This window comes from Triticum urartu, chromosome 4A (assembly GCF_056163025.1).
Source record: "Triticum urartu cultivar PI428250 chromosome 4A, HENAU_Tu73, whole genome shotgun sequence".
NCBI lineage: Eukaryota > Viridiplantae > Streptophyta > Magnoliopsida > Poales > Poaceae > Triticum > Triticum urartu.
In genome coordinates, this window is record NC_141876.1 from 60822495 (window position 1) to 60834769 (window position 12275).

The 12275-nt window shown below is 45.8% G+C and overlaps 1 protein-coding gene across 2 annotated transcripts; it reads right to left on the minus strand.

Moving 5' to 3' along the window:
* Positions 1–3814: 3814 nt before the first annotated feature.
* On the minus strand, positions 3815–7420 carry LOC125553526 (4-coumarate--CoA ligase-like 7). Of its 2 annotated transcripts, XM_048717294.2 has the most exons (5): positions 6243–7403; positions 4892–5078; positions 4646–4791; positions 4463–4530; positions 3944–4335 (listed from the first exon to the last, which is right to left on the minus strand). In XM_048717294.2, exons 1-5 carry the CDS (start codon positions 7272–7274, stop codon positions 4122–4124), a joined length of 1647 nt encoding a protein of 548 aa, XP_048573251.1. In that variant the 5' UTR covers positions 7275–7403; the 3' UTR covers positions 3944–4121. The 2 variants fall into 2 exon arrangements, with proteins under 2 accessions (XP_087373885.1, XP_048573251.1); XM_087517759.1 differs by lacking the exons at positions 4463–4530; positions 4646–4791 and having other exon boundaries at positions 3815–4247; positions 4910–5078; positions 6243–7420.
* Between the last annotated feature and the right edge of the window lie 4855 nt (positions 7421–12275).

A 12275-nucleotide genomic window follows, 5' to 3' on the forward strand; every position in this document is an offset into this window, starting at 1 on the left:
TATATGCATACATAATTTTTTATGTTTTATGTACTATGGAAATTCATATGTTGCAATCCTATGTTGGAATTCGAAGATGAGGGGAGAAATATGTCCCACCGGGCATGCCAGAATTTGATGACGGGAAAATGGCGGGCGTGAGACACGCGTCCACGTCATTGATACAGAGTTAATAATTTAAATACGTAGATGCATACAATAAAAATATGATCAAACATTGCAGGTACTTTATTTCCAGAACTCTTACATTTACATAAAAATTCTGTTAATTACATCTCCGAAGAGAAAACCCCTGATTAAGAATTCCAACATATCTATTACATAAGATTGCAACACATTCCTATTACAATATGCTACAAGAAAATTCCTCCTCGCGATCGTCAATGCACTCCTGCTTGGGTATTTAAGTTTGCTTTCATGCAAGTACTTCTCCATAATTTCATGTTTGATATGTTGGAGTATATATTTTCCTAACATGTTTAATTGTGGTCAACCTCATTTATATGATGGTGCAGAATGAAGGTTGGTTTTGACTAGGCTTAGTTTTATCCTACGTTTGGCATACATGATATGTATATATTTTTCTTTGAGAATTTTATACGACATCTTTGTTTTTGGTGGCATGGATACATGTGACATGCCAATTTTAATAAGTTTTGCATCATCACATTACTACTATCACCGCGCGACACTAATATGATGCCCGTGTGTAGCGTAATGGACTGAAGCTTTCTGACACAATTTTGATGTTTTTTATAGTGCATATGATATGTGCCATATTTTGTTGACTTTGACTTCACACGGTATCAAAACTAACCACGCGGTGCAATGATATGACACACACGTATAGCTTGACCCGAATGGAGTTTGTTTATGATATTTTTTATTTGTTTAAAGCCTATGTGGGCTACATGGAATATGCCTTATCATGTATTTTGCATGAATTTTGTATGCATATGTGGATGTGGAGTGAACTTATTTTTTATTGAGTTCTGCTTTACCTGTATTACTACTAACACGGTGTGGCACTAAGATAATGCCCGCGTGCAGCGTAACCAGGCAAAGGTTTGTGGAGCAATTATGGTGTTGCATGAGTCGTATGACATCTATCATTTTTGTTTATGTTTGTACCTCACATGGTATTAGCACTAACTCCACATAGCGTCATTTCATTGGCGCTAGTGTGTAGCATAACCCAAGTAAAGTGAGTTTATGATATCCATTTATGACGATGCTAATAGTTTAGGCTCTTACAGCATTGGAGCATTTCATGACATATTTTATTTAACTTTGGGCCAAATATGTGGCTTGAATATTTTGTTTAGTTTTCTCTCACTTGTATTACTACTAACACCGCGTAGCATCAAGATAATGCCCGCGTGTAGCGTAACCAAGTAAGGTTGGTTTTTTTATGATGCAACATATTCTATAATTCATCTTGCATAATTTTGGTTTCTAGGTGTGTATCGTGAACCCATTTTTTAATTAAGTCTTGCCCTGCTCGTATTACTACTAACACCGCGTGGTATTAAGATAATGCCCGTGTGCAGCGTAACCAAGTGAGGGAATATATTTTTATGCTCTTGTTTGTATTGCAACTAGCGTGACACATAATGCCCGTGGCGCAACCAAACAGGAGATTATCATGAGTTCAGTTTAGTGCCTTCGTAATTTCATTCCAACTTAGTCATATCCAAATTTTTTTATGGTGACCAAATTAAGTTAATTTTTTTACGAGGTTTTCGCACCTATGACATTCTTGATTCGTATCCATGTATAGAGACCAAACCAAGGAACGAGGCGTTCGTCTTGGCTTGTATCGCTAAAGGGACCGAATCAAGACGGGGATCAATAGGACGAAGCACACGCAACATTTAAAGAAACCGTGCTTACAAGAACCATGCATGCCCCTTGACTCGTACCGCGATGGCCGAGCCGAAGGAGAAAGTTTGGGGTAGATATAACATGCTCCTTGGTTTGTACCGTGATGGCCGAACCAAGGACAAAATTTTAGAATGGATGCAACACACTCTTTAGTCTGTACCAAAATGGCCAAACCAAAGACAAAATTTTGAAATAGATTAAACCATGCACCTTAGCTTGTACCGCAGTGGCCGGACTAAGGGCAAGAATTTTTTGGGAGATGAAATATGCTCCTTGATTTGTACCATGATGGCCGAACCAAGGACTAGAGTTTTGGGGAGGGAGGAAGCATGCTCCTTGATTTGTACCGCGATGGCCAAACCAAGGACAAATTTTTATGTAGATTAATCATGCATTTTGGTTTGTACCATAGCGGCCGAACCAAAGGCAAGAATTTTAGGGAGATGAAATATGCTCCTTAATTTGTACCATGATGGCCGAATCAAGGGCTAGAAATTTAGAAGAAGAAGGAGAGGAAAGCTCCCTGGCTTGTACCACAATGGCCAAACCAGGGGCTAGAGGAGAGCCATTGAATCTCACCTTTCAAACCTCCTACTCGCAGGACGCCTGTCTCCTTCTCTCCTCCTATGCTACTGTATGTGTGTGTAATTTTTACCAGATGAAAGGAACAATCTAAGGGGCCGACCCTAGAGCAGTCAGGCATCCTGGTATTTATAGGGGAGCAAGGGGCGCGCATGCTGCCTCTCCCTTTCCGTGGGCGTTGCGCTTTGTATTTGGCCACGTCGCCATCGTGCAGATTGTGGCAGAACGTGGGCGCGTGGCTGGTTACGCCAGCAAACGATTCTCACTTCCTTTCGTGGATATGCTAGTCCGTATGCACGCAGATATTTTGAGAGCTTTTTTTTAGGCGTGGAACACAACTGGGCTCGGCCGGCCCCTTAGCTATTTTAGTGATTAATGGTTGTCTATCTATGGGCCCCTCTGTGTAGGACAACGTTTGCATGGGCTTCTTACCCATTGTTTAATCAAAGCAGCTTTTTCATATGAAGGGACTGTGTTGATTTGTTTCAAGAGATTAATGATTGGCTGTGAGGGCCACACAACATACGTTCATGCATGTACGCTGCCTAGCCTGCATGCATTAGCACATAACGCATGCTTGTGCTAGCTAAAGATTTAATTGATGCTAAATTTTCTTTAGTCACCAAGTATATTGTCTATGCATTTTGTTAATATGCCGTGATATTTTGATGGCCGACGCCGACGGCGCGGCGCCCGTGGGTGTTGTTCCTCCTTCTCGCAGGGTCGTCATGGTACTCTCCGGCCTTGTCCGTCTTCGAGGTTTGTCTTTGGGTGAAAACCTTTTGCGCTGCTATAGCAGGGTCGGCTGATGTCGTTGTTCTCGGGTCGCTTTTCCCTTATGGTCGTCATCTTGAAGACTAGTTCCCCTTCGCGCTTTCCCTAGGGTGGACATGCAGAGTTGGTCGCAGGTAATCCTCCTGGTCCCGACGGTCCAGTGCGTCAATGGGTGCGCCTATGTTTATTTCTTGCTACGACAGAGAAGTCGGAGCTGCGCGCGGCGGGGCCTCCGCGACAACGATGATTCCATGAGGGCGGTTTCAGCGGACAGTGCTCTCCGGAGATCGCGATGGACTAGGTCGTTGCGAGGCTTGCAACTTTTTCTTGCAATGTACATCAACAAAGTTGGAGCTGCCAGTCGCCGATGTCTTGGTTGATTGAGTTGTTGATTGATTTCTTTAAATTAACTCTTTTCATTATCGAACACTTTATTTTTGCTGTTTTGAATTTATATTTTATACATTTATTTATCTCGGTCAAAATCCATGTCAACAACAACAACAACGCAAGTCAACAGATCCTCGGTGCCACCTTCCCCGGCAGACACGCAACAACGCCGACAAACTTCGCGTAGGCAACCAGAATTTTTACTAGCAACCAATGCAAGGACCAAAATACGGCTGTCAAAATTTTGGCAGGGCACTTTAGGCACCCATCAAACGTATGATATATTCTTTAGGTATGAGAATTGACAAGTGACTGGCGGAAGAAAAATAAAATGCTTCGGCGACATGTTCCAAGAGGGCACAACAAGGTTTGAACATTAACATTGAGCACTCCACAGTCCACACCATAGTTGCTGTCGATATTATAAGTCTTCTTTTTGCCCATTGCAACGAATACGGACGAGGATCTCACAGATGGTCTCACAAGCTTGATCACATTCTGGACAGATGGCTCGACAGCTGCCTCCTCAAGATCTTCCCGGCCGGCGATCTGGGTATGGAGTCGATGAAGAGCACCTTGCGGACCTTCTTGTACGGCGCCACCTGCTTCGCCACATGCTCCATGACTTGTGTCTCAGTGATCTTGCTCCCGGGTTGCCTCACCACGAGCGCCATGGGTATCTCTCCCGCCTCTTCGTGAGGATATCTGCAAATTCACTGGAACCGTCAATACTGCCGGAGCATGTGGCGCCGTACATTCAGTTTGTAAGCTGCCATGTTCCATTGTAAAATTCAGAATGCGGTAAGCTGTGACGATCATTCATCGGACTTACGGCATAACTGCAGCATCAACAATTTCTGGCAACGACTGAAGGATAAGCTCCAGCTCTACAGGCGCGACCTGCAGTATTCAGTTTATTCAGCTATAAGCATCAATCATGCAAATCAGGCTAACTTGCTAGAAGTATATGACAATAATAACACATGGTTCAGGAGCTGATAAGAGCAGACCAGACCTGATAGGCCTTGTACTTGATGAGCTCCTTGAGCCTATCCACGACGAACAGAAACCCATCCTCATCAATGTAGCAAAGGTCGCCGGTCTTCAGCCAGCCTTCCGAATCGAAAGCGGCCGCGTTCGCCTCGTCGTCGCCTACATAGCCTGACATGCACAAAAACCGTAAGTAATCTCAGCGCAGCGTCACAACAATCTGCGCGCACTGAGGACAATGTGCATTGCAGGATGATGCTCGTGGCTTCACCTGTCATGGTGGAAGGACTTCTCAAACACAGCTCCCCTTTCTGCCCGACGGACAAGGGCTCGCCGGTGACGATGTCGACGATCTTCGCCTCGACGTTGTGGTTGATGCGGCCAGCGGAGCCTAGGTGGGAGCACTCGTCCCGGTCGACCATCAAGGATACTGCCCCAGCCTCTGTTGAGCCATAACCCTGAAGCACATTTAAGCCACAAGATTTTAGAAATTGTACTGAAAAATTTCCTAGACTTGCACAAATTTGACACGGTGAGAAGATCCTATGGCTGCAAATTACAGTCGTTATTTTGATTGCGTCAAATAGGAGGGTTGCAAGACAGGGCGTCCTGGTGCACCGACCCATTGCACGAACTATAGCGAATCGGGATCTAGCGGGCTATTATAGCAAAACGGATACTGTATCAAACATTTTTAAATTTGATAATATATTTTAAACACAAACATTTTTTGGAAAAACGTGAAGATTTTTTTTGAAAAATTGAACTTTTTAAAATTTTCTGACCTTTTGGGGAACATTTTTCTGAAACTCTGAACATTTTTTAAGATAGTGAACATTAAAAAAATCATAAATTTTAAAATGCGAACAATTTTTTAAATCATTTTTTAAAATTTGAACTTTTTTGATAATTTTGGACAATTTATGAAATTGTGAACATTTTAAAAAATATAAATATAAATTGTTTTATGAAATTATGAAAAAAATACAAAAACAAAAAACCCCGGTAGAAAGAAGAAGAAAACGGGTATAACCTGCCAGAAAGTTCTTACCTCGCTCGCTTAAGGTGCATTTGCTCGACAGTTTGACGCAGTGTCCTTTTGATTTTATTTTTTCCAAGGATGTGTCCTTCCGAATTAGCCCTTATGAAGATTTCTCCCAGACCCGACACATCATTTTGGTTCCCTTTGGCTCCTCACCTTTTCCTTAAATCCAATTTCTCACATATTAATACAGAGCACACCACTCTTTGAGCAAACTGGGTGGTACTTATATCGTTTTCACTGGTGTTGTCAATTTCATTCAGCGAAATTGGGTGCCCACTACCCAGTGATCCTTTTCTAAAAGATAATAATATTATCTTCACCAACACTCATCAAAAAGTGATTCCTTAGGATCCAGTTTAACACGATCTGTGACTTTCTTCAAAGCGCACTACCATACCTGCTTTTGTTACTACGGTACTACTGTAGTTGGTTATTCTATTCGTTATAATGCGTCTGTGGGTCCCATTTGCCATACGCTTTTTACGTATGTTTTTAGGCGAGGGCGAGGGCAAATAATACGTACGTTATTCAGTAGGAAAAATAAAGCAAAACGAGGTATAGACGTGGAAACACTAACCGTGCGTAGATCCACGTGAGGGAAGCGCCGACGGAACTGCTCCGCCACCGGCGTCGGCAGAGGGGCTCCGCCGCAGACCACCCGCACCAGGCTCTTCAGCCGGTACCTGTCTCTGGTCATCGCCAGCACCATGGGAGGCGCCGCCGTTATCTCCGTGACCTCCCACCGCTCCGCCGCCTCCAGCATCCCCCTCAGTCCTGCCCGCGCGGCCGCGTCCGTCATCACAACCATCGTCCGCCCCTGCGCCAGCCCGTTCAGCACGGACGAGAAGCCCATGGAGTGGAACATGGGAGCGCTCATCAGATTCCTCTCGACGCCCTTCCTCGACCTCACGTGCTGGGCGTGCAGCCCCGCCGCCATCGCTATGAGGCTCCGGTGCGACAGCGCCACCGCCTTCACCCGCCCCGACGTGCCGGAGGAGTACTGGATGGCCGCTGTCGCGGACTGGTGCACCGCGCCGGCGTCGAGCGGGGGCGCCGACTCGTTCTCCCCTCGGTCCTCGTTGTGGCGCAAGAGGGAGCGGAAGCACGGGGAGTCGAGGAGGACGGTGGGGAGGCCGGCGGGGAGCTTGGCGGCGGTGGAGGAGACCGCGAAGGCGACGGACGCGCCGGACAGGGAGACGAGGCGGGACAGCTCGCCGGCGGTGAGGGCCGGGTTGGCCGGGGACACGGCGACGCCGACGGCGAGGAGCGCGAGGTAGAGCACGGGCACGTCGAGGCGCGAGGGGGCGAGGACGAAGGCGACGTCGCCGTGGCCGAGCGGGAGCGGGAGCGCGCGCGAGCGCAGGGCGGCCGCGAGCGCGCGCACCTGGGACAGGAAGGCCGGGTAGGAGACGGCCTCGCCGGTGGCGGCGTCGAGGAGCGCGGGGTGGGCAGGGAGAGGGGACGGCAGCAGCGACAGCGCGAAGGACGGGAATGTGAGCGGGGCGTCCGCCGGCGGCAGCGGCAGCGGCGGGCGGAGGCTGCGGAATGACTTGGTCGTTGCGCAGTAGCCGCTGCGGGCGTCCATGGCTCCGCCGTGGGCGTTGGACATCTTCGACTGGGAAACTCGGCAGTGAGGCGAGGAGTTGGGAGGCAGTGAGGTGGTGAGGGAGGCTGTCGCAGTTGATAAGGATTAAGGAAGCCTGCAGCAGTAAATGTGGGTCGTTTCACGGATTGCTGAGTAGTCGTAATCAAGCGCGTATATTGAGGTAGGAGTAATATCACTAATGGTGCTTAAATCTGCCATCAATGTTCAATTTAGTGGTTAAACTTGAAATATATATACTGGTTCCGAACTTGGGACCAGCATACAAATAGGTGCTAATCCAATCTGCATACGTATAATGTGCTGACGTGGCACCATATTTAGGTTAGCATTAATGTAACTAGAAAAACAATCCCCGCCCGGAATCGAACTTACGGAATTTTTGAAAAGAAACGAGAGAGAGGGAGACAGAAAAGTAAAAGTGAATCGTTGTTCTCATTGATGATGGGATTACACATATATATAGCCTCCGAAAGGGTGCGTCCGAAGGGACACGAGACAACCATCTCGATTAGGAAAAGCAGGGATTAATAGAATTAATTAAATCCTAACACTCTCCCTAATCCATTCTTGTTAGTGTAAGTATCATCATCTTGAAAAAGCTTCTCCAAAAACCCTGTGGGAAAAATATGAGAAGATAGGTGTTTGATATGTTGCTAAAACTCCTTCAAATCCAGTGGGAAAATAAGGAGAAAATGGTACAACATATAGTGGTCATTGTCTCTTTTAACTCAATACGAGAAAACTCATAGAGTTTAGAGGACAATAAATATGTCATATATACTTTCCCAAAAACCCCGGTGGGGAAAACAGAAAGTATGACACATGATCTCATGTTGATATTACCTCATTAAAAACCTTTATGAGAACCTGTAAAGTAAACTCATGAAGGAAAAAAAGAGTATAATATGGTGCATTAAACAGGAACAATTCAGGAAGATACTCCCCTTGATTCTTGCAAAATTCGAAGTCGTCACATACCAAAACATAGAAGTTGGTAGAGACCCGCTGAACAAATCAGTCGCATGATATGACTTGCAAGATATGCAATATAGTGATATTGCTTATTATGTAACCTGTTCGCATCTGGGCAACACAAGAAACATTATCGTTGAGATAATGGTTGGTGAATGTAGCCATGAGGTCTGTTTTGAAGACTCTTCATGAAAAGGCTACCACACCTAGTAGGAACACTAAATTTGTCTATGATCTGACATAGTGGTGATCTGATCGATGTATCCAATGATATTGGTGTTCAGATTTCTCCAAAACTGAAAAAACCAGGACAAGATGTTTCATGCCTTGGAGATATCGAAAGATATTCTTGAGTACCAACCAATTGTGTTTGGTCGATCCAATGGCATATGGAACGTTGAGTCCCAATATCTTATTTCCATCATCTCTTTGTCTAAATAGGTCTTTCTCTACGTCTAGAGAATGAACTACCATGAGAGTTATGGATGGATAATATTTGTCCACAATGAATTTCTCCAATATATTTTGGATATAGACAACATAGTATATCATAATGTATGAATGAAGGTTCTCAAGTTGTAGTAACGAGTGGTGTTTTGGTTTACCCAAATCCTTCATTTAAACTCCGTCATTAGATGATTACATGTGTCGTCATTGCAGACATACAAACATGGATAATCATCTTTGCAGGAGTAATCCTTTTGTATAAGGAACTCACTACGTCGGTTGTACCATATGTACCGACCACAATAAGTTGTATGGTGACTTACTAGTTTTACACAATGTATGTTGCATTTTGTATTTCGATTCAGAATTGAGGTTTCATCAGGAATCAATCATATATGTCTGAATCTAGTGATCCACATGGATATGTAATGACTACATCTATCAACTGCAGAGATAGATGATTTTGTACTGCCAATGATATAAGTTATCGGAGTAAGATTCCACCTCTGGAGAATAGTTGGGTATCTGCGTGAACCCTTGTGCTACAATACTTGCTCTTTGTTTCACCACCTCGTTGTTCTCAATTCTGTTTTCAGAAGAAAACTGGTGAAGGTATTGCTTATGAATACCTTCCCATTATTGAGCAAGATCATTTCTATCTAGATTATACCCTTTGCTTGAGTTCAGTCCGAGGTTGTTCACACTTTGCCATGGCCATGGTCTTTGGATCTGAATCACTTGAAAGGGTTTTTCAATCTAGTTGATAAATGTATGTCGACAATTGTAGACTTCCGGTTATATGTTTCTCCAGAATCTATATATCAATATATAGTTGATGGAAATATCGTTACCCATAGTGACTGCTCGCGATTTCCCAATGCGATTGAGTTGGGTATTCCGATGTCCCGGTCATTGTGTGCACTATGACCTGGTTTGGTGGAGGTTTTCCGTCCACTGGGTGTATACTACCCATTAGGTGTCTACCAACGTGAAGTTCACTTGCATTTACTGATTCACGGGCCTTGATATCCTTGCTTGCGAGAAGCTGAATCCTGATGTACTTCTGCCATACATCCCCCTGTTGCTTTGAACGGAGAGTGGAGTGGATTTTGTTGGTACCTCCAGTCTTTCAGGCGTACTTTTGCAGGATTGTAGGATTGTGTGACACCTTTATAGTTAGTAAATGAATCTGGCAGGTTATTTGCAATATGTTGCAAATCTTCTAAACACATGGTTCAGCTCTTTGAGTACATGGATATGAGGCAGAAATGTGTTGAACATTGCACTAATTTCCTGGCATTCTTTTATGGTACCTGAATTCTTCCCCTAATGCCTGGAAATATTCCTCACTGAATCAACATACTGGCCTTGAATAACTCCCATGTGAGGGGCTTGAGGTATTGACGGTAATACAGTTATTCCTCACATAGATCCCAACTATATGTTGAGAGGCCAATGATGTATGTCGAGGTGGTGATATCGGTGTGTAACCGAATTACCGCAGATAGGAAATACTTGGTAGATTTCCATGTATCAAAGACAGAGGGGAATAATATTATGCAGTTTTGTCATGAGCGTGTAAAACTACATGACTCCAACGTAAAGTTGGTAATTTGCAATTCCAAAGTAAAGATAATGCAATGAGCTTAATTCTTTGGATATAGGATTCTACAAAACCATCTTGAGTCTAGCCATTAGGACAAATTGCTAAACTTCAATCCAAGGGCCATAGAGAAGGCACTTGTGATGCCCCAAGACCGATGCTCGAGAAGACTTCCATAGGTTCCGGGTTTCTCCGTATGTTTCATTTTTGCTTGCTCCTTTTATTTTTGCATTACATCATGTCATCATGCCATCATGTCATAAATCTGTTGCATCTCAACTAAATAAATTGTGTGGATCTTCGATCCATTTAAATCGAGGGAAGAGTGACTTCTCTTTATAACATTATCCTCCTAATATTTAGGGAGCTATTATAAATATTCCATTAATTTGGAATCATCATAAGACACATGCAAAATAATTCCCATGTCTATTCCTCTTCGAGTTTGACCTCAAACCTTGCCATTTATTCTTTCATCATTTTCCGGAGCTCCATCAAAAATCCAAATATTTTTTGGACTCTTCATTACCTTGAACTTATTCAAACCATTTGAATGAAATTTAAATGGATTTGAATTTAGATCTCTCAATCATGGCCTTTTCTATTTTCTCGGAACAAGCACATATTTGTGAGTTCGGGAAATTTACCCGCATGCTCAAAAATTCGTTCCCTAAACCCCTCTTCCTTTTCCCCCTTCTCTCTATTGTTTCTGTTGAAGAAGAATTAAGAGGGAAGAGAGAAGCCTAGCCCAGCCGGCCACTTGGGCCTCCAGCAGCCCCGTCCCACCAGTGGCCCAAGGCCCAGCCACGCCCCCGCTGTAACCCTATCCTCCCCTGCTCGTTCCCTTCATCGCCCATCGATCTCTCCCTCCTGCGCTGCCACACGCAACACGCATCGCCAGAGAGAGGAAAGACCTCACATCGCTCCTCCCTCCTCTCGATCCTTTTCCTTCTCCCGCGCCTCCTCCATCTGCAGAGCGCCACAGCGCCGCCGCGGCCCTGCCAGCCCGGAGCGCCGCGCGACGCGCCCAGTCTCCATGGCCGCGCCTCCTCGCTGCCCGGACCCGTCGTCCTCAACGCCGCCTCTCCTGCTCATTGACCGCGCCGCCAGAGCCCTGCATCGCGCCAAGCATCGCCGGCGCCCCCAAGTCCGCGTCGCCAAGTTCCTCGAGCACCCGGAGCTCGCCGCGTCCCCGCGCCCTGCTCCTTCATGCCCAAGCCTCCCCTCGAGCTCCTTTGCCTCCGCGCCCGCAAGTCCCCGCCGTTCCCCGTCGACCTCGTCGGAGCACAGGACCTCCTCGGCCGCCGCTTCACCAAGGACGTCGAGCGCCACCAGCAGCAGTTCTGGCAGTCCCCGTCGCCGAGTTCCTCGCCGACCCATTGTTTCCCGCGCCTACTGGCCTCACTGCAAGCCCCTGGCGCCGCCTCCATGCTTCTCCAAGACGCCTTGTTTTTCCTTTTCTGTTCGGCCACAATTGCATCGACCCTCATACAGAGCACCGGGGTACTGGTTGTTTTATTTGCGGGTGCTTCGTTTGTTGCTTCAGGGAAACATCACCAAGTACCTCTACAGTCGCTGTATCGCCAAGACCGTCTCGGGTTATGACAAGTACCACTACACCTGGAGATGTAACGAGTACCCCTACGGAAGACCCGAACGTCTACGAATCGTGTACGACGACCGTTGTTCGCCAAGTACCCCTTCGGTTCGCCAAGTTTCGACTACCATCGTCGTGAACCGCTTTCAAAACGTGTATCACTAACGCCAAGTACTAGTTCTACGAGGACCGCCAAGTTCGTCTTCCGCCGTCTCTGAAATCGCCCAAGTACCTCTACGACCCGCGAGAACCGCTACTTTCATTACCGCCGAGGACCGATAGTACCACTACTTCCTCTACTTCCCTCGACGACCCGAACCATCATGATTGCACGCTTTGAAGGTATAACTCCGAGATGACCGCCCGTGAATGAATGCATGTGTGA